This window comes from Heterodontus francisci, chromosome 6, assembly GCF_036365525.1.
Source record: "Heterodontus francisci isolate sHetFra1 chromosome 6, sHetFra1.hap1, whole genome shotgun sequence".
Lineage (NCBI taxonomy): Eukaryota > Metazoa > Chordata > Chondrichthyes > Heterodontiformes > Heterodontidae > Heterodontus > Heterodontus francisci.
Window position 1 is genome coordinate 37,483,472 of NC_090376.1, and position 25,171 is coordinate 37,508,642.

Consider the following 25,171-nt stretch of genomic DNA (forward strand, 5'->3'; position numbering starts at 1 on the left):
GCGGTACCAACCACTGCGCCACCCTAGTTACTGACATACCAGTAGATTTTTTTCAAGGTTAAGCTTAATTTTAGAATCCCCCTTCAACGTCCTGGGAGTTACCATTGACCAGAAACTTAACTGGAACAACCATATAAAAAAGTGTGGCTACAAGAGCAGGTCAGAGACTGGGAATTCTGCAAGGAGTAACTCACCTCCTGACCCCCTCAAAGCCTGTCCACCATCTACAAGGCACCTGTTAGGAGTGTAATGGAATATTCTCCATGTGCCTGGATGAGTGCAACTCAACACTCAAGATGCTTGACACCATTTAGGACAAAGCAGCCCGCTTGATCGGCACCCCATCCAACTACTTAAAACATTAATTCCCTCTACTACAGGCTCACAGTGACATCAGTATGTGCCATATACAAGATGTACTGCAGCAACTTGCCAAGCTTCCTTCAACAGCACCTTCCAAACCCTCAACCTCTACCACTGAGGACAAGGGCAGCAGACACATGGGAACATCACCAGCTGCAAGTTCCCCTCCAAGTGACACATCATCCTGTCTTGGATCTGTATTGCTGTTTCTTCAGTCACTGGGTTAAAAACCTGGAACTCCCTTTCTAACAGCACCATGGGTGTACCTACACCAGATGGACTGCAGCGGCCCACCACCACCTTCTCAAGGACAATTAGGGAAGAGCAACAAATGCCGGCCTTGGCAGCGACACTCACATCCCACGAAAGAATAAAACATTTTTTAGAAACAAAATTTTGCCGTGTGTTTTTGAAATCAATGTAAATATTTTCAAACTAGGCAGAGAATGCGATACTGCATGTTTCCTCTTCCAATCTTTCCTTTTCATCTAATATCTGGGAAAAGAAGTGATTCCACAAGCAAAGTGAATATTTGTAGTTCTGAAATCATGAGATTAAAAAACACACTAAACAGATATGCCTGCTTTTCATTAGAATTCTGTTTATTGTGGATTCAGACAACATCATTTATAGCAGGTTTATCAGATTTTTGTTATAATGGAACAAAGCAGGCAAACTGGATTTATTCAGACTACTATTTAGTTCAGTTTTAGCTGACTTTCCATAGTGTACAACGAGATTGATCCAGTTAGTTAGTCACATCCTCCCCAAACTGAAAACCGTCAGAGAACATCTTTATAAAACAAATTTCATTAGAACATCATAGCTTCCAAACCATCTTCCATGAATTGTTTGTAAATAGCCATAAACTTGGCCACAAATGCTTCCAGGTGATAAATGGCCTTGTTGCCAAGCTGCAGACGATGCTCATAATAGGCAGCCATCTGTGCAACCTCCCCTTTAAGTAGACCGTCACAGTTGCTTAACAACTCTGACAAGAGACCCTGAAACAGAAAGTTTAAACAGAATCTGAAAATTTACAGATCACTACAATTTACTGTGAGCAGTTCATTCAGACTGCTCAAATACAAATTGCATATGAATTATTCCAAATCAGATCACACTGTTCTGCAGACAAACTTTGATAAACAATCCATATTTCTGACTTGGTTGAATATGCAACATAACAAGTGACTAATGTGCCACTTCAAATCAATTTTACTCTTCCTTTTCACCCTACTTGCTAGCTGGGCATAAATACTATGGGAACATTTAAATTCATTATTAATGATCCTTATTGCCAACTGTGCAACAGCCCCAACAAACAAATTTCTCTGCAGCACCTGTGGAAGAGCCTGTCACTCCAGAATTGGCCTTTATAGCCACTCCAGGCGCTGCTTCACAAACCACTGACCACCTCCAGGCGCGTATCCATTGTCTCTCGAGATAAGGAGGCCCAAAAGAATTGCACATTACATAATTCTATCAAATATATCTCTATTCCTCAAAGTCATCACTTCAATAATGGAACATTGCAGTATATTACAGACTAGCTCAAACTAAAGAAGCAATTCTATAGCTGTTGGATCACCATTATACAGCCAAAATAGTGTCACACAAACTACTGCACCATTTTGCAATAAAATCTTTGCATTTACTTTATTTTTCTATATCAACACAGTACGAAACATGCAGTGGACAAGATTTTTTTTTGATGTAGGAAATCTCAATTTAAAAAGGGGCCTATAGAAATTCTCCAATGAAGAAGATTGAAAGACATAACTTTTAAAATGTTCTTTTTCAGATCGTTAATTTCAGCATTTCTTTTTGGTCAGCAGCCTGTGTAGTGGCTGTTTCCACAGATAAGCGACTGCACTGCAGAGAAAATTTTCACATGGCTAAGGCCACCACCTCAACCCTTTCATGCCTTGTAGCACGCTGTACAATATATATGATTCTCTATTTAATTAGCAGTCGAGTAGCAATGTGTGATCTTGCTAAACCTAGTAAAAAGTTGGCCAACTGAATGTCAGGGTCATTAACCTACAGATTACACTCAATTTGATAAAATTTTATTACTATCCTATCGCACTATTAAAGGATTTTCACATTTAATATTTACTTTTTTTTTTAAAGAAAAAATAGCACCTCAGAACTGAAATCATTATAAAATTAATGTCTCATCTCTTTTTACATTATTCATTCTCCAATTGCAAGTTAGAATTTTCCTGACATCATTCGCTGACCAAATTACTGAGAAATTTCCTGATCGGTTTATGCCACCAGAATGTAAAAAAGTTGACACGCATCAAAATTTCATTTCCCACCCCCTTTCCTCCATCCACAACTCAGTAAAACAACGGCTTGCTTCTAGAAATCAACAACTTGCTGTGTGTGAAACGGTAGGTTAGCATCTACCTTCAATTACTCTGTAGAACAACATGTTAGTATACTAATAAAGCTGGTTTCAGCAGGTAGCTTTCTTGCTTGAGCCAGGTGGTTATGGTTTCAACTCCATTCCATGACTTATGCATCAAATCTAAGCTAATACCCAGGTCTCGTCAGACTCAGTTGCTCTACAGTTGTAATGTTTAACGATGGTTCCAATGGTATGCTTGTGATTCAGATGGGCATTAAAAATCCCACGGCAGGAAGTTATTCTTGAGTCCTGCCCTTCTCCGCCAACAGCAAAGATCTCAACTGGTCTTGCTGTTTGTGGGGCTGGATTTTGGAGGAGACGGGGCTCCTGGTGCCAGGTCGAAAAGTCTGAACAAACCTCACCTCAGCCTTATTATGCACAACCCACCCCTCTGCCCCCAAGAGATCCTCCGTTTTCAAGCCTAAGTGTCCAGTACTGGGATCCCCGTCCCTTTAGAGATAGGGATCCAGCCTCGAAGAGCTGCTGCCCAATCACAGGGCCAGCAGCGCCATTAGGTGCAATGGCCACTGCTGGTTCACCAGAGGCCTTGGACACAGGCCCAGGAATGCAACCCTGGACCTTGGGTAGCTAAATGAGGTGGGGTCGCCAGAGCCAGCCCAGAAGGCCCCATCCGAGGGGTGGTGGTGGAAGGATTGGTGGCCCATTAGTTTTACAAGGTGCCCTCCCTGCGTGGCGGCAGCATCCCCTGCCCTGGTTAGATCCCAGCGGCGGCAGAAAGAGACCCTTTCTGGCTAATAGGCCATTAAAGGTCTCAATTGGTCTCTGTGCAGGAAGGCCGGTCTATCCCGTCCCCAGCAAAAATCATTTAGCGACGAGCGCTCTGTCACTTACTGCGATCCCCCGCCCCCCCCACCACCACCTCCACTCCCGCTTTATGGGGGCCCATAAAATCCAGCCTGTGATGTACTTGTGCATTTTCTTACATAACAGTCACAGCATTTCAATTTAACTGTTCAAATAGGAAATATTTGAGTCAGGGTAAAAGCGCTTTAAAAGGTCTTAATTCTCTCTTTCCTCCCCACCCACACATATTGTACTACCGCTCTAGAATTAAATTTTATAGGATGGCCAAGTTGCTCAATTATCCCAACAATCTTATTTTGGTCCATTTGTTTCCATATGGTGTGACAGAACAATAGAGTTAAATGGTCTACAGTAACATACCTTCATTATTATCTCAGGGGGTATGCAGTGAGTCAGCAGCTCATACAATCGGCCACGTACTTCAAGCAGCCTTAAAAAGGGACACAGGCATCTCAAACAATGTTGCACAAGAAATTCAATGAAACAATAGCTCTCGTTAGTATTACAGGCCAAAGAACATATCAGCACCAATTATGTTTTGCCAAATTAGATGAGTGCAGCCTAATCAATGTGCTATGACAAATGGAAGCAACGCTATTTCCTTTGTTATTCCACTACAAAAATGCCTCAACAAAAATATACATAAAGCAAATTTATATACAAATTTGATCAGTCTAATTTGTAAAATTATTAACAATGAAGCAGCCAAATATAAAACATGTACATTTAAAGTTTAGAATATTTATACATCGGTATATGAAGTTTTGTACAATTATTTCAACTACCACCTTACCATTGCATAAAATATGTACACCAAAATGTGATTCTCTGATGCAGGGATTGGGAGTGGGGGGAAATAGAATGAATCAAAAGGAATCCAATAAATGTTGGGGTTGCCAAAAAAAAAAAAGGAAAAGAAGGGAAATTAGAATTGACAGATTATTGCATCTTTCATGTCCTCAGGATAGCCAACTTATTGTTCATTAGCATGAATTACTTTTGAAGGAGAGTTAGTGTTGTGACATTGGCAAATAGTACCAATTTTCACAACAAAGTTCCAGAAACAGCAATTTGATAAATGACCAGTTAATAGCCCAGATTTTGCAGTAGGAGAGTAAATTGGACAGGAGCTTGTCACCCCCGCACGTGCCCAGTAAGATGCAAAAATCAGGAAGTTTCTGTCCGATTTGCTGGTTTCCTCCACCATCTGTTATATGGGTACCTCGCCGCGAGACTCGGCATTCAAATACATGTAAGGGTATGAATGTGCAGTACTTACCCACTAAACACATCAGAAAAGTTAAGGCTTGTCCGTTCAAATAGATGTGAATTGTTAATGTTGCAAGAAGTTTTAATTACTGTCAAACAGCAGTGAAATTTAACTTATACAAGTGGGAATTCACATTCCTTCAGATTTAAATTTTTTTTTTTTTTGCTAGAGATGCAGCACTGAAACAGGACCTTTGGCCCACTGAGTCTGTGCCGACCAACAACCACCCATTTTATTCTAATCCTACATTAACCCCATATTCCCTACCACATCTCCACCATTCTCCGACCACCTACCTACACTAGGGGCAATTTACCTATCAACCTGCAAGTCTTTGGCTGTGGGAGGAAACCGGAGCACCCGGCGGAAACCCACACGGTCACAGGGAGAACTTGCAAACTCCGCACAGGCAGTACCCAGAACTGAACCAAGGTCACTGCAGCTGTGAGGCTGCAGTGCTAACCACTGTGCCGCCCCAACCACTGCGCCACTGTGTTGGAGATTTAACAACATTTTCAGTTGTTTATTTGTTTCCTCTCTGAATCACATCTTTCTTTCAGCAACTTACATAAATATAGCACCTTTAACATAATTAAATATCAAGGCACTTCACAGGAGCATTATAAAACAAAATATGACAACGAGCTACAAAAGGAGATCCTAGACCAGATGACCAAAAGCTTGGTCAGAGTGAGGTTTTAAGGAATGTCTTAAAAGGAGGAAAATGAGGTGGCAAGGTGCTGTGATATAGGGAGCTTGGGACCTAGGCAACTGAAGGCGCAGCCACCAATAGTGGAGCCAATAAAATCAGGGATGCACAATAGGCCAGAATTAGAGGAGGGTAGATATCTTGCAGGGTTGTGGGACTGAAGGAGATTACAGAGATAGGGAGGGGCAATGCAATGGAGTAATTTGAAAACAAGGATGAGAATTTGAAAATCAAGATGTTGCTTGACTCGAAGCCAATGTATGTCAGCAAGCACAGGGGTGATTGGAGAACAGGACTTGGTGCGAGTTAAGACAAGGGCAGCAAAGCTTTGGATGACCAAGTTTATGGAGAGTAGAATGCGGGAGACCAGGCAGGTGTGTGTCGGAATAGTCAAGTCTAGAGTAACAAAGGCATGAATGAGGGTTTCAGCAGCAGATGAGCTATGTTACAGAGGTGGAACCAGGTGGTCTTAGTGATGGCATGAATAGGAGATCAGAAGTTCATCGTGGGGTCGAATGTGACACCAAGGTTGCAATCAGACTGTTGCCAGGGAGCGGAATGGAGTAGGCAGCTAGGGAATGGAATTTGGAGTGATCACCAAAAACAATTGCTTCAATTTCCCCCATATTTAACTGGAAGAAATTTCTGATAATTTAACCAGCTGGACCTGATCATCACCAGACATAAAACTCTCTCAACAGCATTCTCAATACACGCAGCTACCACAGCTTCTGTACCGTCAATTGGCCACTGGGTCACAACTTGCTAGACATCCATATCTCTGCTACAAAGACACCTGCAAGCATGATATGAAGATTACAAGGATCGACACAGCCAACTGGGAGATGATTGCCAACAGCCGTGTTCTTTGGAAGCTGACTGAGGGGCTGAAGAGGCAAGGAGAAACAAAAAGCTCAGCTGGCCGAGAAGAGGGCCCAGAGAAAACATAAGCCAACAAATCCTGCATCTTCTCAGCCACTGTCTTCATCTACAGCAAATACTGCAATGCCAGAGTGGGGCTCCCGAGTCACACCAGACAATGTTTAACAGTTGACCAACAAGGTGCCAACCATCATCTCATGAGACAGAAGACTGCTAAAGAGTAGGGAGCAATGTTTTAGAAGTGTTGCTTGTTGAAGCTTACTGATTTTTTTTTTCTGGAAGTAGTGACATCCCACAAGGGCAGTGGAAAACCATATGATGTGGTACTTAGATCTCAAAAGAAAATTAACAGTTTCCATGAAAGACTGCTCATGGAGTTGAAAGCAGGAATTAAATGTAAAACCTTGGTGAGGCAAAGTTTTTTTGGTGTGATAGGGGGACTGTCAAAACAGAAAAAGCAACCAGGGCCCAATAAAAGGAATCAAATAAAAATTTGCAATTGAGTCAATTAGTGGCAGACAAAATTCAATATGGGCAAGTACAAGATTCTCCCCATTGGTTAAGAAAAATGGATGATTGTCACAAAACCTTTCATTGATCCCATTTTACATTCATCAGTTCTTTTCAGATTGATGCCCCCACGCCCTGCTTATGCTCACAGCCTAGTCCTTTTGCAGTGCAATGGCTGAACATCTTGATGGCCTCAACATTCTTTAATGCAGCATTGAGTATTACGCCCATTTCTGGTCACCACACTTTAGGAAGGATGCAAGGGTCCTTGAGTGTGCAGAGGAGATCTTTAGCAAACAGGGTTAAGGAAAATCCCAAAGCCTTTTATTCATATATAAGGAGCAAGGGGGTAACTAGAGAAAGGATTGGCCCACTCAAGGACAAAAGGAGGAAAGTTATGCGTGGAGTCAGAGAAAATGGGTGAGATTCTAAACGAGTACTTTGCATCGGTATTCACCGAGGAGAGGGACATGACGGATGTTGAGGTTAGGGACAGATGTTTGATTACTCTAGTTCAAGTCGGCATAAGGAGGGAGGAAGTGTTGGGTATTCTAAAAGGCATTAAGGTGGACAAGTCCCCAGGTCCGGATGGGATCTATCCCAGGTTACTGTGGGAAGCGAGAGAGGAAATAGTTGGGGCCTTAACAGATATCTTTGCAACATCCTTAAACACGGGTGAGGTCCCGGAGGACTGGAGAATTGCTAATGTTGTCCCCTTGCTTAAGAAGGGTAGCAGGGATAATCCAGGTAATTATAGACCGGTGAGCCTGACGTCAGTGGTAGGGAAGCTGCTGGCGAAGATACTGAGGGATAGGATCTATTCCCATTTGGAAGAAAATGGGCTTATCAGTGATAGGCAACATGGTTTTGTGCAGGGAAGGTCATGTCTTACCAACTTAATAGAATTCTTTGAGGAAGTGACAAAGTTGATTGATGAGGGAAGGGCTGTAGATGTCATATACATGGACTTCAGTAAGGCGTTTGATAAGGTTCCCCATGGTAGGCTGATGGAGAAAGTGAAGGCGCATGGGGTCCAAGGTGTGCTAGCTAGATGGATAAAGAACTGGCTGGGCAACAGGAGACAGAGAGTAGCAGTGGAAGGGAGTTTCTCAAAATGGAGACATGTGACCAGTGGTGTTCCACAGGGATCCGTGCTGGGACCACTGTTGTTTGTGATATACATAAATAATTTGGAGGAAAGTATAGGTGGTCTGATTAGCAAGTTTGCAGACGACACTAAGATTGGTGGAGTAGCAGATACTGAAGGGGACTGTCAGAGAATACAGCAGAATATAGATAGACTGGAGAGTTGGGCAGAGAAATGGCAGATGGAGTTCAATCAGGGCAAATGCGAGGTGATGCATTTTGGAAGATCCAATTCAAGAGTGAACTATACAGTAAATGGAAAAGTCCTGGGGAAAATTGATGTACAGAGAGATTTGGGTGTTCAGGTCCATTGTTCCCTGAAGGTGGCAACGCAGGTCAATAGAGTGGTCAAGAAGGCATACGGCATGCTTTCCTTCATCGGACGGGGTATTGAGTACAAGAGTTGGCAGGTCATGTTCCAGTTGTATAGGACTTTGGTTCGGCCACATTTGGAATACTGCGTGCAGTTCTGGTCGCCACATTACCAAAAGGATGTGGATGCTTTGGAGAGGGTGCAGAGGAGGTTCACCAGGATGTTGCCTGGTATGGAGGGCGCTAGCTATGAAGAGAGGTTGAGCAGATTAGGATTATTTTCATTAGAAAGACGGAGGTTGAGGGGGGACCTGATTGAGGTGTACAAAATCATGAGAGGTATGGACAGAGTGGATAGCAAGAAGCTTTTTCCCCAGAGTGGGGGATTCAATTACAAGGGGACACGAGTTCAAAGTGAAAGGGGAAAAGTTTAGGGGGGATATGTGTGGAAAGTTCTTTACACAGAGGGTGGTGGGTGCATGGAACGCATTACCAGCGGAGGTGGTAGACGCGGGCACGATAGCGTCTTTTAAGATGTATCTAGACAGATACATGAATGGGCAGGAAGTAAAGAGATACAGACCCTTAGAAAATAGGCGACAGGTTTAGATAGAGGATTTGGATCGGCGTAGGCTTGGAGGGCTGAAGGGCCTGTTCCTGTGCTGTAATTTTCTTTGTTCTTTGAGATTTACCAGAATGATTCCAGGGATGAGGGATTTTATTTACAAGGTTAGGTTGGAAAAGCTGGGGCTGGTCTCCTTGAAACAAAGGAGATTAAGGGGGGGATTTGCTAGAGGTGTACAAGATTATGACAGGCTTAGATAAGGTAGACAAGGAAAATCTGTTCCCCTTAACTGATGGTACAAGGGCGAGTGGACACAGATTGAAGGTTTTGGGCAAGAAATGCGGGGGAACGTGAGGAAGAATATTTTTTAATACAAGGATGGTGGAAGTGGAGTTAATCAATGATTTCAAAAGGAAACGGAATGGGCACTTGATGGAAATAAACTTGCAGGGCTACAGGGATGGAACAGAGGAGTGGGACTAACTGGATTTCTCTGCAGAGAGAGGTCACTGACGCGATGGGCTGAATGGCCTCCTTCAGTATTGTAAATGACTAATTTTCTGGACTCTTCAAAGAGTTTCTTCACATCTGTTGCACTCTAAACCAAAAGCTACCTTACATTCTGGGTTAGTTACATTTTAATCTAATATTTCAGGCCTAACTATGCCACTTGACCTTGTGGCATCTCCCGTCGGTTTCTTTCCTATTTGAATTCCATTGAATTTTATTCCTACGTGTGGGGGATGGCCATCTAGCATTTCCCAGCTTCTGGTTCAACTGGCAATTCCACTCACATCCAGCCTCTACCCTCATAGCTTTATTGGTCAGTAGTCCTCTGAACCTTTTTTGGTTTCTTCTAAGCTCTAAATATGCTGTGCTACATATTTTCTCTCCTCCAAATGATCCCATTTTATTGAAATCAATACTCATTGCGTACTATCCTACTTTAACTTAAATCTTTCTCAGGACCTCAAAACTGAGAAACTCTTTTTAACCTTGGTGGTGTCCTACATTATAATTGTAATTACTTTGTAGTAAACAAAAATTTAAGGAAATAGATTTTTATTACAGCAACCATGGCAAAATAACATTTTTCCGAGAGGTCAATGGAATATATTTTAAAATGATTTAATGCTGTCTGTCCTATTGTTACTTGCTAAGATTAAGAAAATAACTACATTTAAGATGCCAATGAAATGAATTCTGGATTGGGTACAAGCACACTATTGGTGGCAAGACTGTATACTACCCATACGCTAACTCTCACCAAGCACTGTTCACCCATCACCCCTGTTGCTCAGCAGCCTACATTGGGGCCTGAATTTTATTTTGCCGCTGGCCATAAAAGATGGCAGCCCGCACACGACGGTTTTACTCCGCAGAGCCACCGCGATATTATACGCGGCGGCTCATTTACATGGCCAGGGTAGGCACTCCATCACCAACGATGGTGTCACTGCGCATGCGCCATTTTTAAAAGGGCTTCAAGCCCTTCCGTTGCATTTGAATTTTTGAAGTTATAGGCAATATAAATTTAAATTAAAAAAGTTTCAAGCCCCTCTCCCACCCCAATGATTAAACAATTACTTGCCCCCCCCAAAAAAACACCTTGCAATCCCAACATCCCCTCGCCAATGCTTATAAACCATGAACTTTACCCCTTCCCACCATCCCCTAGACCAAAAAGGTTTCACCCCACTGCCCTGAAAACTTACCTCTTTCTCCCTCCCTCCCCACCAGTGCCGCGCATCGGATCTCCGGATAGAGATCCAAAGGTGCGGGAGTTCTGGCAATAGACGGAATATTGCAGTAGAAAGGCCTGCGGGAGCAGGTAAGTCATTAATTTTAATGTACTAAAATTTAAATTGTGATGCCACCACCAAGCAGCGGGGGTGGGGGCGCGGCCACGAGGCCTCACCACCACCAGCAATATGGGCCGCGCCTTCCCGCGTCAAGGCCCATGACAGGCCTCTCCTGGAGGCATTTTCCAGACCCCCTGCCATGACCCCCAATATCAGGGGGCCAGTAAAATTCAGCCCTACGTCTCAAGCCAGCAATGCCTCAATTTTAAAATTCCAGCTCTTGTATTCAAATTCCTCCACGGCCTTAGTCCTCTCTATCTCCGTTATCTTCAAAAACTGAGAACGCTCAGTTAATCAAAGACTGGTCTTTTGTGCATCCTCCACTTTCTACAACCCATCATTCTTAGGAGTGCCTTCTGCTTTCAAGGCCCCTAGCTCTGGAATTCCCTCCTCAATCATCTTCACCCTTCTCGCCTCCTTTAGGATACTGTTTAAAACCTATCTTTTTGATCAAGCATTTGGCCACCTTTCCTTATGTCTCCTTCTTTAGCTTGGTGTCAATGTTTGTCTGTATATGTCCCTATGAGTGCCTTAGGACATTACTTTAAGGCACTGTTCTAAATGCAAGTTGTTGCTGTTGAGGCAGTATAAAGAACTGGGAGTGTAACTCAAGTCCAATGCTCTCCTGGACAAACTTCCATTCTTCACCCTTTATAAACCAACCAATTGAAAACTGTTGCAAGTATCCTAACCTGTGACATATTCTGCTGCCCATTACCCCCATCTTGATTGATTTACATAGGCTCCAGGATGCCAATGCTTCAAATTTTAAAACTGCCGTATTAGTACTTACTGTCTATAGCTTCACTCCCCCAGATCTATTGCTGTCACTCTTAAGAATTCCCCTTTCATATAACACTTGTCCTCCTTTTTAAGATCCTCTTTAAAACCCAATTCTGGTCACCACACTTCCCCACCATCCTAAATCTCTCATTTGGCTACCTTAGACGGTTTCCCCCACACAGTTTCATTTACTCACTTTCACTGCTACTATTTCGTACTGGGGTACAAACCTCTCTGACCCCATTAATGAGCCTCCATATCAACTGGTGTGTGGAACTTTCCAGAGTATGATTTCTGCCTCTTTTGTCTCATTATATGTAATGTTCCCACTGCTGACTTTACAGGCCTAGCTTGGAGTAAGTGAAATGTCCCCCTAGAAGAAAGTTCAAATACCAAATCGAGCCTCAGACTGAATGGGCAATTAGCTCTATCATATTCAGTTTTGAAAAAGAATTTGATGAGAGGAAGTAATTTTCATCATGACAAAAATCTGTTAAAAGAGTTCCAATAATAAAAGCATAACTCCCTCCAATTTTGTAAGCAGAAAAAGAAAATTCCTTGACGTTTACCTTTGTGGTGTTTGCTGGCTGACAATAGCATTAGCAGTTTCTCTGAGGTATATTTCCCAGTCTGTCTCAGGAACATCCTGATCGGCTGAAAATGGATATCTAAAGCACAAAAATGTTTACAAGTCAAGAAAAACCAAGACAATCTAGCTATCTTGCTGCATAGATCCCTTCTATTTTCCGGGTCTAATGCATAGCAGCTGGAACTAGTGGAGATTTGCAAATTTTCAGTTTTGCTATTTTGATTCTGAAAATTAAGTTGCTATTTAATGTCACTTTCCTCTATATTTTAAGATTGAAATTTGATCTACATTGTTGTACATTTTCAAATTACTTTGTATAATGATGAAAATATCGAAGTGCATGAATTCTCAAAGTACAGTACGAAGAATATGGTGGCATAGTAGTTACGTTATTAGACTAGTAATTCAGAAGCCTGGACAACGTTGAGAACAGAAGTTCAAATCCCATCATGGCAGTTTTAGAATTTGAATTTAGTTAAATAAATCACCAACTTCAAGGGCAACAAGGGATGAACACTGAAATGCTGGTGTTGCCAGCAATGCCCATAACCTAAGAATACATTAGACAAAAAAAAAATTAATCTCATTAATGGGCGGCACAGTGGTTAGCACCGCAGCCTCACAGCTTCAGCGACCCGGGTTTGGTTCTGGGTACTGCCTGTGCAGAGTTTGCAAGTTCTCCCTGTGACCGCGTGGGTTTCCGCCGGGTGATCCGGTTTCCTCCCACAGCCAAAGACTTGCAGGTTGCGAGGTAAATTGGCCATTGTAAATTGCCCCTAGTGTAGGTAGGTGGTAGGAGAATTGAGGGGAGGTGGGAATGTGGTAGGGAATATGGGGTTAATGTAGGATGAGTATAAATGGCTGGTTGTTGGTCAGCACAGACTCGGTGGGCCGAAGGACCTGTTTCAGTACTGTATCTATGACTATTTGTTACTTACTGTTGAACCCTGCAAGCTTCACACATAAGCAGTGCTTTTCTAAGGTTGCGATTGGATTTTTCTGCAATTTTCTGAGCCAGTTCTTGAGGAAGTATTAGACCCTCTTTCTTGCAAACTCCACTTAGCACATGACAAATCTGGGAACAAATAAGCTCCAATTGTTACTCTTGCACACTGCCTTAAAACTTGGACATACTTTACAAAACAGAAAATACTACAACTTCATTATTCAGGCCAGCATTTGTGCAAAGTGTTGCTCAGATTTTACATCACCACTACTTCAGTCGCAGGGTGCTATTATTAAATTGTCAGGAATACAAATATATTTGAAGCATTTAAAGGGGAGTGCAAATAATGGGAATATACAAAGGATATTAACATGATTACCCACCTTTGGTACAGTCTTCTCATTTTTGAAGACTGTGGCATTGCTTAATGGAGAGAGTGGGGGGAAAAAAGAGCATAGACCTTCCACAGTGCTTCCCAAAAATAAAAGCAAGGAGTGATGTCAGAGGGCAGCAGGTAGTTGATTAGTTGAAGAGTCACATACTTTTTCTCTCAACTAGAGCAGTGGTTTAAGCTAGGACTGGGAAACTATGAAGTACTGCATTAAAGTTACAGCTCAGTTTAATAAAATTTCAAATCAGGATAAGTATACCAGTAAATAAAAAAAAAAAGAGTATGAACACAGAGCAGATCTAGAGGCATTAATTAAAATCAATTTATACAGGTCCTAACCAGATTATATAAAAAAAAGAGAAAGATGGATGGACAGCTGAGATGTGTTCTTTGCAATTTTTGCGCCATATGGGAACTTCAGGACACCATGCGTCTTGGGGGACCATGTGTGCAGGAAATGTCTCCAGCTGCTTGAGCTCGAACTCAGGATTGTCAAGCTTGAGGGGCAGCTGAAGTCACTGTGGAGCATCAGGGAGGATGACAGTTTCCTGGATCGTACATTCCAGGCAGTGGTCACTCCACAGGCAGTAAGAGTTCAGTACAGTCGACAGGTAGCCATCTGGAAAAATAGGAAGAGACAGGAGATGCAGAGGTCTTGAGTGCATGCCACTCTCAAACTGATAATCAACTTTGGAGACGGCTGGGAGTGATGACAGCTTGAGGAAGTGCAGTTCAGACTATGGCACCAATGGACAAGGGAGTGCAGAGGGGGGAAGCAGTAAAAGAGTAGAATGCAGTTGTTATAGGAGATTCCATAGTTAGGGGCAGATACAAGCATTTTTGTAACATTATGAGTGCCACATGGTATGTTGACTCCCTGGTGCCAGGATAAAGGGCGTCATGGAAATGGTGCAAAATATTCTGCAGTTCTGCAGGGAGAAGGGAGTGAGCCAGAAGTTGTGGTACACTTTGATACTGAGAGAGAGAGCAGGTGTTGAAATTCTAAGGTTAGATTTTCAGGAACTAGGGAACACTAAAAATTAGGACCTTAAAAAAAGGTAGTAATTGCTGGATTACTCCCACTGTCACGCGCTGGCAAGAGTAGAAATAGGAAGACAGGTATGATCAATGCACAGCTTATGGCATGGTGCAGGAGGGAGGGCTTCAGACTCTTGGGATACTGGATGCTGGGACCAGTTCTTGGCGGGGGTGGGAAAGGGAGAGGGAGGCAGGGGTAAGAGGCACGTATTCAAAAAGGAATGCGCTGCACTTCAGCAGGACTGGCTCCAATGTATTTGTAGGGAGGTTCACTAGTGTGGTTCGCGGGGATTTAAAACAAAATTGGCGAGGGAGTGAGCACCAGGATGAAAAGTAGAAAGAGGAAGAAGATGCAAAAGGAGAGTGTTGGATAGCGCTGGAGAAGGAAGTAGATATTAGATAGAAGCAGACTAAGAAGGACAAGGAATACAAAATCAGGATTACAAAATGCATGTAAGTAAACATAAAATGTGAATAAGGTTGGTGATATACAAGCACAAATAGCCACGTGGGAATACAATATAGTGGCAATTGCAGAAACATGACTTAAAAATGGTGAGGATAGGGTGCTTAATATTAAAAGATTGAAAAGTATTGAGAAAAAGGTAGGGAAGGAAATAAGGGGAGGTGGGGTGGCAGTATTGATTAGCGAAGACATTGTTGTCTGAAAGATGCAGAGATTTACCAGAAGGATTCCAGGGATGAGTGATTTTAGCTATAAGCTTAGGTTAGAGAAGCTGGGGTTGTTCTCCTTGGAGCAAAAGAGATAGAGGGAAGATTTGATAGAGCTGTACAGGATTATGACAGGTGAGATAAGGTGAATAAAGAAAGGCTGTTCCCATTAGCTGATGGGATGAGGCCCAGAAAACACAGATTTAAGGTTTTGGGCAAGAGATGCAGGGGAATACGAGGAAGAACTTTTTTTTTTAAAGCAGTGAGTGGTAATAACTTGGAACTTTATGCCTGCAAGGATGGTGGAAGTGGAGACTGTTATGAACACTGGACTTTAGTATGGTTAGGTTTTAAAAACTGTGATCTTTAATGCAGTGTAAAATGGACATTTGGAGGAAATATGCGACCTCTCAAAACCAGCCCAGAGGCAAGTCATGGTTACCATGAGAATAAGGAACTCAGATCAAAGACCCTTTTGAAAGCAGTGTGCAAGGTCGTAACACCGAAAGGACAATGGGCTTTGCTCTGCCAGACTTGGTGTTTGCAAACAGGAAGCTAGTAGAGGCTCTAAAAAGTGGAGATTTGAGTTGCAAATTTTAACACCTGGAAACAAAGGAAGCCCTGTGTGGTTTTGCTATAGTCAGACTTATGGTCTCAGAATTGTCAAAGGCAAACAACCATTAACTTTTGATCTACACATACGCCTTCATCATCTCAATTTACAATGCTCACTTCTCCTTCCCCAACATGCAGGCCAGAATATGAATTCAGGAGACAAGGGCACGGAATTCACATGACAGAAGACAGGATGAGACCTTTTTTTAAAAAATAAAATCAGATCGGAGGCTCAAAATACCTGACTGAGGTCAAACTAATAATACATAAAGTTGAAATCATTGTATGTAATGAATTGTAGCAAGACAGAAATACATCCCTGGTAAACTTCAATTTAAAAAAATAACCAATGACTTATTAAACCATCTGTTAACTAAAAAGCTAAAACTAAGAATTACAGCAAGCCAAATACACTTACGTCCTCAATGCTGGGGGCAGAGACTCGCACTGCAAGACATCGACTACGAATAGGAGTAATGACTTTTGATGTTGAGTTACAGCAAAGAATTAATCGGCAGGTAGACATGTACTTTTCCATAGTTCTCCTCAGTGCATGCTGGGCATCCTTTGTTAATCTGTCAACTTCTGTCAGCAATACAACTGTCAGAACCAATAAAAATTAGAACATTTCATTAGTTGCTTAGCTTCTTTCCATACATTATATACAGCAACATATAGAATTATTGTAACGTGTTGCATTATTCTGTGAAGGTAGGCCAAGCAGCTTTTGAGTTTCAAAGTATTGGCTGACACTGGTTCAAAATATTATGGTACCTCTAAAGCCTTCACAATGAAGGGGCAATATACAATATTTAGCAGTTCTTTTTGTTTTACAAATTATTGAAACTGTTTCACTATGACAAATCAGCAGAGGTTTAGGTCAACCAGGGCATTTAATTCTAGCTATTTAGAAGTTTTATTTTCTACATAACAAAATTACTTACTTAATAAAAATGTACACAATATTTTTAAATTAATGAAATCCATACGTTATTAGATTACCTTTCCAGTCTCTCAGAATTATATAGCCTCTTACCTTTGAAGTCTCTCTGTGTACTTGTCTCAAGCTGTTGAGACTGTGCTACTGTTTTAATCAGTTCTTGAATAACCACTCGGTCACTGTACCCAGCATCACTGTAACAAACATAATTCCAGAATTTTGCTCTGCTTTAAGTTGGAAATAACAGACAATTGAAGGATGCAGGAGATGAAGCTAATCTGGTGCTTTCCAATATTCCACCCAAGTAGCCATTATTCTTGCAAGTTTTGACAGTATCAGTAAAGTATCTGATTGTGGGAAGGAAACAGCATAACCAAAATAATCGTACCCTCAATCACATCAGTCCAGGGTCATATGATAGCTAACAGTAGGAGGAACTCTGGCTGATTTTTCTCCTCCCAAACCTAGGCATTTTGATGCAAATCATAGCACTCCTAGCACCAACACCTGAGATCAGGGTTTGAACCTGACGCAATGACAGTATTACTCATTTACTTACTAGATAAGTTCAGATTAGTCACTAGAGGAGCAGAATAAAACATTAAATTCTCTTTGATGCCCTGTATATATTTGGCTTAAAAATTACATCTGAGAATGCATAACAGGGTAGGATCAATCTGTATGCATCAGATATGTCAAAGTACCAATACAAAATAAGGATGGAAATATTATTGTTATCTGTGACATTGTACAGAGAGAAAACAAAGCAATGAGAAAAATGGGTTAAAATACTTGCCTTTTCTGGGATCTGTTTATTTATTTTATTTAGAGATACAGCACTGAAACAGGCCCTTCGGCCCACCGAGTCTGTGCCAACCAACAACCACCCATTTATACTAATCCTACATTCCCTACCACGTCCCCACCTTCCCCTACTACCTACCTAACTAGGGGCAATTTACAATGGCCAATTTACTTATCCCCCCGGCAAGTCTTTGGCTGTGGGAGGAAACCGGAGCACCCGGCGCAAACCCACGTGGTCACAGGGAGAACTTGCAAGCTCCGTACAGGCAGTACCCAGAACTGAACCCGGGTCACTGGAGCTGTGAGGCTGCGGTGCTAACCACTGCGCCACTGTGCCGCCCTGTGTTTAAATTCAGTCCATAAAGATGGCAAAAACGCCATTTATTTTTGCTAACTCTAGGGGCCTTATCTAGTTCAGACTGTTTATCCATTTCCTATTTTTCATATTTTATTAATTGAAAAAGTTACTCAGAAGGGCCATGTGGATGGGTAGTGAGTGTGCAGTTCCTAAGAAAGCAGAGGTAGAACAGAAGAGGGCTGTTTTTGTTTACAGGTGGCATACCATCGATAATTATTACAATGTTCCACATCTCTCAAAACTGACCATAGTGGCTGTATGATGCACGGAAACCCTCAGTAAATTATTCATTTATCAAAGAGGAAAATTTCAACCTACTACATGCTCCCACAATCCTGATTCCACAACAATAATGATGCCTTTCTACATTTATGCCTTGCATCTAAGCACTGCTATCTGAACTGGGATATTCACTTTGGGTGCCAAAAGCAAAAAGTGTGTTCCTTTCCCAAGCACCAATATTACACATCATCATGACCCCAGTCAAAGATAAAGACTGCACAAAGTAACTTTTTAATTATAATTATCGAGAGATACAAAGTAAAATACTGTAGTGCTCAGTACCTTTTGGCCTACAGACTTGGGTTCAAATCTAGCTCAGAATAAAGACATAAATGTCTTGAATAAAAACAGAAAATGCTGGAAATACTCAGCAGGTTTGGCAGCATCTGTGAAGAAAGCAAGAGTTAATGTTTCAGGTCGAAGACCTTCCATCTGAACTGCCAGACCGGTTATGTATTTCCAGCATTTTCTGTTATTTCAGTTTTCCAACATCCTGTATTTTGTTTTTGTTTTATCAAGGGCGGCACAGTGGTTAGCACTGCAGCCTCACAGCTCCAGCGACCCGGGTTCGGTTCTGGGTACTGCCTGTGCGGAGTTTGCAACTTCTCCGTGACCGTATGGGTTTCCGCCAGGTGCTCCGGTTTCCTCCCACAGCCAAAGACTTGCAGGTTGCTAGGTAAATTGGCCATTGTAAATTGCCCCTAGTGTAGGTAGGTGGGGATGTGGTAGGGAATATGGGATTAATGTAGGATTAGTATAAATGGGTGGTTGATGGTCGGCACAGACTTGGTGGGCCGAAGGGCCTGTTTCAGTGCTGTATCTCTCTATGACTATCTCTTTTACTGGTGATTGTAAAGGAGCATAAAAGAGCAAGAATCACTAGAAAGTTTTTTTTAAAAATGAACTTGCTGCAAGAACAAAAACTCACTAAAATAAGCAATAAATTAGCCAGATCCTGAGGACAGCGTATGGGGATTGGTAATGTCATACTTCCATAGTGTGATGTTCAAAGAAACAAACTTGAGATTTTGGTTTAATTTTCCTCTTTCCCTCTCTGCCAGAGTACAAGTTGGGTAGAATGTACCCAAAATGTAGTTGCCCAAAAGCATAATTTACATTGAGGCATCTGATAGGCGGGCGCACGCCACCCAATCCTGGTGATACTCTGAAAATGAGTAAAGCGCAAAGGGAGCAGCAAAACAGGCCTGCACCCCTTTTCGCTCTACTTTAACCCCGTGAAAGTGGCACACCTCAGATACAGTGGAAAATTAGTCTGAGTGCGAAGGAAACACATTCTTTCAACTGACATTTGAAACGGGAGGAAAATGTGTTCAAATTGCGAATACTGCCCCAACTTTTTTTCTAAAAGATTAAGCCTCTTAAAATTTAAGAAATTTGAATGAAATTCTCATCCTTTGCAAGCACTTACCTTGCATTAACTTCAAGATGATAGTTGCTTGCTATTGTGCTTATTTCCAATTTCTTTTTGGATGGAGTCTGTAAAGATGCACAGTAAAGTAGTGAGAATCTGCAATATTAATAGTATTCCTGCTGGTTTGATTTGTTAGGACTTCAACATTACAAGTACTAATTAAACCACTATTTATGGGGATGCAGGCTTCGCTGGAACGCCAGTCATTGCCCATCCTTAATTGCCATTGAGAAAGTGGTGGTGAGCCATCTTCTTGAGCTACCCCATCTGTGTAAAGATACTTAACTTTTGGAAGAGATGGGCAAAATGGAAAAGGAGGTGGGGTAGTCATTATAATCAAGGATGGGATTAAAAGAGAAAGGATCTTCGTTTGGAAAAATCAAGAGGTAGAATCAGTTTGGATAGAGATTTTAAAAAAATAAGCAAGGGGCAGAAAACATTGGTGAGAGTTGTTTATAGGGTCCTAATAATAGTTGTAATATAGGGCAGAGTATAAAATCAGGAAATTAGAAGTGCATGTAATAAGGATAATACGCTTAACATGGGGAACTTTAATCCTCATATCGATTGGGCAAAATAAATTTACAGTAATAGCGTGAAGGACAAGTTCATGGAATGCATATAAGATAGTTTGCTAGATCAGTAGGTCAAGAACCAACGAGGGAACAAGCTATTTTGGACCTAGTATTGCGCAATAAGAAAGGGTTAATTAATAACCTAGTAGCAAAGTGACCTCGAGGGAAACAATAGAATTTTTTTTAAAAAATAGAGTTTGAAAGTAACTTTGGTTAAGTCCAAAACTAAGGATTTAAATCTAAACAAAGCAAACTATGTATGTATTAGGGACAAATTGGCCAAGGTAGATTGGGAAACTACATTCAAAGATATGGCAGTAGACAAACAATGGCCAACACTTAAAGTGACAATTAATTTGCAACAAATATACATTCCTTTAAGACACAAAAACCGTTCCAATGTGACTAACAATAGGAGTTAAAGATAACATTAGATCAAAGGAAGAACTTAGTAATGTTGCAAAAAAGATTAGGAGTGTTTTAGAATTCAAAGGAGGACCAAGAGATTGATAGGAAAGAGAACAAAAGAGGAGAACAGATTAGCAAGATAAAAACAGATGGCAAATATTTCTACAGGTATGTAAATAGAAAAAGATCAGTAAAAGGTTGGCCCATTAGAGGCAGAGACAGGTGAAATTATAATGGGGAATACAGAAGTGGCAGAGATATTAAACAGATACTTAGTATCTGGCTTCACTGTAGAAGACACAAAAAACATACTGGAAATAAAAGGGAACCCAGGGCTGAATTTTCGCCACAGAGGCAGGAAACTGGACCTCGGTCTGCTTTTGGGTCAGAATCACACTTCCAGCAAGAAACCGATTATAGTTCAGATTTTCACCGGTGCGTGTGTGGGGGCCGGGGGTGGTCCTTAATTGATATGGAGACATAGTTCTTGTCCATTTAGAGCAGCGGGAGCAGATAAGAGGCAGGTCAGACGAAGGATGGGGCTCATTTAGACTTCCCATGGGAGTAGTCATTGAGGCTACTGGCTGTCGAGGGAGAGATCTGCAGTCGGTGCCAAAGATTTCCACGTCACCAGAGTGCAGCGAGATATCACAGAGGAGGCACAGGCCTGGCACCCAAGGGAGGGCAGACCCATGCTTTATCGATGTTGACCTGGATTTAATGCTGGAGGCCTTGAGGAGGAGGGAGGTCCCCTTCCCAGAGGGTGACAGGAGGAGGCCATCTCGTCGCACAGCAAGGGGACCTCTCTGTTCAGAGTCATCTCCGTCCACCTCCAACTTCTCCTCCTCTCTTACCTCCTACTCCCCCGCTCCCCCCCCACAATGAGCGGTCTTCCAGGGCCTCATTATTCTCAAGGTCCACGTTATGGAGAGTGCAGCAGACTACCACAGTGACAGAGACCCTTGCAGGAGGGTACTGGAGGGCACCACCCAACCATCCCAGGAACCAAAATCACATCTCGAGAAGCCCGATGGCCTGCTCAATGGTTGCCCTGAGCAGGTGGCAGTGGTTGTACCTCCTCTGTCCTTCATCTGGGGCTCCTGTTGAGGAGTCAGTAGGCATCTCTTAGAGGGATTTCCCTTGTCCCTCAAATTCCATCCGCACTTTTGGGGGGCGGTTGGATAAAAGGTCTGAGGCAGCCTTGACTAGCAGAGAATGAAGAGATCATGACAGCTGCCAGAAAAGAGAGCACATGGAGGAAGCTCTTGGTGTGGTCGCAAGCCAGTTGGACGTTGAGCGAGTGGAAGCCTTTACTGTTGATTGATCTCACTGGCTGGTCACTGGGTGCCTTGATGACCACATGGCTACAATCGATGATGCCCTGCACCTGGGGAAAATCCAGTAATAGAGGTGAAACCCAATGCCCTGTGTATCTGTGAAGCTGTGTCAGTCATTAAATGAACGTGCTGTGCAGCTCTGGCAAAGACAGCATCATTGACCAGCGAGATGCAATAGTGTGCAGCTGAAGCTTGGAAGCAGCCAGAAGCAAAGAAGTTCAAGGCCATAGTGACTGACAATTATCGGCAGGGCATGGCAAGCAGTGCTATGAGGTCTTCGGCGACATGGGCACAGATGTCAGTGACCATCTGCCTGGAGTGTCTCAGTCTTCCGTGGCATGGGGTCGCTCGTCTCCAGGTAGCTCCATCTTCAGCAGCAGATCCTACGTTGAGGGTATGGCCTCCATCACCTTTCTGCCCCTTTCATTTTTTTTTTTTAATTTATTCGTTCATAGGATATGGGCATTGCTGGCTAGGAAAGCATTTATTGCCCATCCCTAATTGCCCTCGAGAGGTGATGGTGAGCTGTCTTCTTGGACCCGCAGCAGTCCATGTAGGGTAGGTACACCCACAGTGCTGTGAGGAAGGGAATTCCAGGATTTTGATCCAGTGACAGTAAAGAAATGGTAATATAGTCCCAAGTCAGGATGGTGTGTGTGGTTTGCAGAGGAACGTGCAGGTGGTTTTTTGCTTTACTCTCTATCTAACCCCGTTTTTTAAAATTTTATTTAAAAGGTGGCCTTTATACCCCAGGCCCCTTTTATATTTTTCATGGCGAGGGGGCCTTTATTGTTCAGGCCCCCTTTATATACATAAAGTTATTTTAAAAAATATAAGTATTATAAACAGAAATAAACAAAAACTCAAATTAAAATGCCATTCTCGGCGTCGACAATGCACTCCAGTCCCTGCGGTGCCCACCAGTCGCGGAAGGCCTCAAGCATGCCGGCAGACACCGCATGCCCCCTCTCCAGGGACACCCGGGAGCAAACGTAACTGCGGAAGAGGGGCAGGCAATCGGGGAGGACTGACCCCCCGACGGCCCGCAGCCTGGACCCGTGAATTGCCACTTGGCCAGGCCCAGGAGCAGGCCGATGAGGAGACCCTCCTCCCGGCCCACGCCCCTCCGCACCGGGTGCCCAAAGATCAGGAGCGTGGGACTGAAGTGCAGCCAGAACGTGAGGAGCAGCCCCTTCAGATACTCAAAGAGGGGCTGCAACCTCGCACACTCCGTATATATGTGAAACACGGACTCGTCCAGGCCGCAGAAAGTACAGGCGGCCTGGGAGTCCGTGAACCTACTTAAAAGTCGATTGCACGGGACTGCCCTGTGCAACACCCTCCACCCCAGGTCCCCGATGTAAAGGGGGAAGACTCCCGTGTCGAGAGACCTCCATCAGGGTTTCCCCCTCGCCGCCAGATGGCAACGCAGACCGCCAGTGCAGGTGGTGGTGCTCCCATGCTTCTGCTGCCCTTGGCCCTCTAGATGGTAGAGGTCGCAGGTTTGGAAGCTGCTGTCCAAGGAGCCTTGGTGCGTTGCTGCAGTGCATCTTGTAGATGGTACACACTGCTGCCAGTGTGCAGTGGTGGTGGAGGGAGTGAAATGTTTAATGGTAGTGGATGGGGTGCCAATCAAGTGGGCTGCTTTGTCCTGGATGGTGTTGAGCTGGAATGTTGTTGGAGCTGCACCATCAAGGCAAGTGGTGAGTATTCCATCACACTCCGAACTTGTGCCTTGTAGATGGTGGACAGGCTTCGGGGAGTCAGGCGAGTTACTCATCACAGGATACCTAGTCTCTGACCTGCTCTTGTAGCCACAGTATTTACGAGGCTACTCCAGTTCAGTTTCTGGCTAATGCTAACTCCCAGGAGATTGATAGTGGGGGATTTGGTGATCGTAATGTCACTGATGTCAAGGGTAGATGGTTAGATTCTCTCTTGTTGGAGATGGTCATTGCCTGGCGCCAATGTTACTTGCCACTCATCAGCCTGAGCCTGGATATTGTGCAGGTCTTGCTGCATTTCGACACAGACTGCTTCAGGAGTCACGAATGGTGAACATTGTGCTATCAGCAGCAAACATCCCTACTTCTGACCTTATGACTGAAGGAAGGTCATTGATGAGGCAGCTGAAGATGGTTGGACCTAGGACACTGCCCTGAGAAACTCCTGCAGTGATGTCCTGGAGCTCAGATGATTGACCTCCAACAACCATCTTCCTTTGCACTAGGTATGACTCCAACCAGCTAGGGCTCCTTGATGCTATACTCAGTCAAATGCTGCCATTCCCTCTCCTGGCACCCAGGTTTCTGCCCTTCCAGTGGAGGGTGTTGACCCTCATTGTCACAGAGTTCAAAATCTGATAGTTGCACCCCCACTGCCAGCTGTGGCCTTCTTTTAGACAAGTGGCCGTTCTATTCTGCTAGTCAGCCTTAGCCCCACTCCTATGCACACATGATGCCCGAGTGCCCACTATCTGTGCAGCACTGAGGGCAGCTAGTTAGTAAGTGCCAATTCACCCTTTGCCCCACTGATCCTCTTATGCAGTCAGGGTGATGCCCTGGGGTAGCTTGATTGGCTCCCCAGCATACCCACCTCTCCTCTTATGTTCAGAAACTGACCATTTCTAAAACCCATTGTCCCTTTAAATATTCCACCCTGCGCCCCCCCACCCCCAAACTCTTAACATGCTTTTTAACTAGTTTAACTGCCCTCAATTATGAGTGGGATTCCTGTCCCTCCCTCTTCCCCTCTCCTCCACTGCCCTGGTGATTATTGCTGGTGCTGCAATCAGTGCCTTGAAATTGACACGCCACCCGGTGTCAGTACCTGAGGGGGCCTCGTCCCTCCATTCCCAACTTCAGGAACCTGAAAATTCAGCCCCAAAGACCTAGCAAGAATGGTGAACTTAAAAAATCAATACAAGGCAAGAAATAGTACTGGGGAAAGTAATGGGACTAAGTGGCGACAAATATCCTGGATCTGACAATGTGCATCCTTGGGTTTTACAAGAGGTAGCTGCAGAGACAGTGGATACATTGGTTTTGACTTTCCAGCATTCCTTAGATTTTAGAACATTTCCCAAGGATTGAAGATGGCAAACATAACCCTGCTATTTAAGAAAGGAAGAGAGAAAAC

General features: G+C 43.3%; 1 protein-coding gene across 6 annotated transcripts in view; it reads right to left on the minus strand.

Moving 5' to 3' along the window:
* Positions 1–947: 947 nt before the first annotated feature.
* Positions 948–25,171, minus strand: part of rfc3 (replication factor C (activator 1) 3) — a 42,790-nt gene continuing 18,566 nt past the window's right edge. For all 6 annotated transcript variants that reach the window (XM_068032818.1, XM_068032817.1, XM_068032820.1 and 3 more), the window contains 7 exons: positions 19,711–19,778; positions 16,934–17,031; positions 16,316–16,497; positions 13,174–13,310; positions 12,216–12,314; positions 3,968–4,037; positions 948–1,367 (listed from right to left, as the gene is read on the minus strand). In XM_068032818.1, coding sequence (XP_067888919.1) covers positions 1,176–1,367; positions 3,968–4,037; positions 12,216–12,314; positions 13,174–13,310; positions 16,316–16,497; positions 16,934–17,031; positions 19,711–19,778 — 846 coding nt within the window. In that variant the 3' untranslated portion in view covers positions 948–1,175. The remainder of the gene's footprint in view (positions 1,368–3,967; positions 4,038–12,215; positions 12,315–13,173; positions 13,311–16,315; positions 16,498–16,933; positions 17,032–19,710; positions 19,779–25,171) is intronic.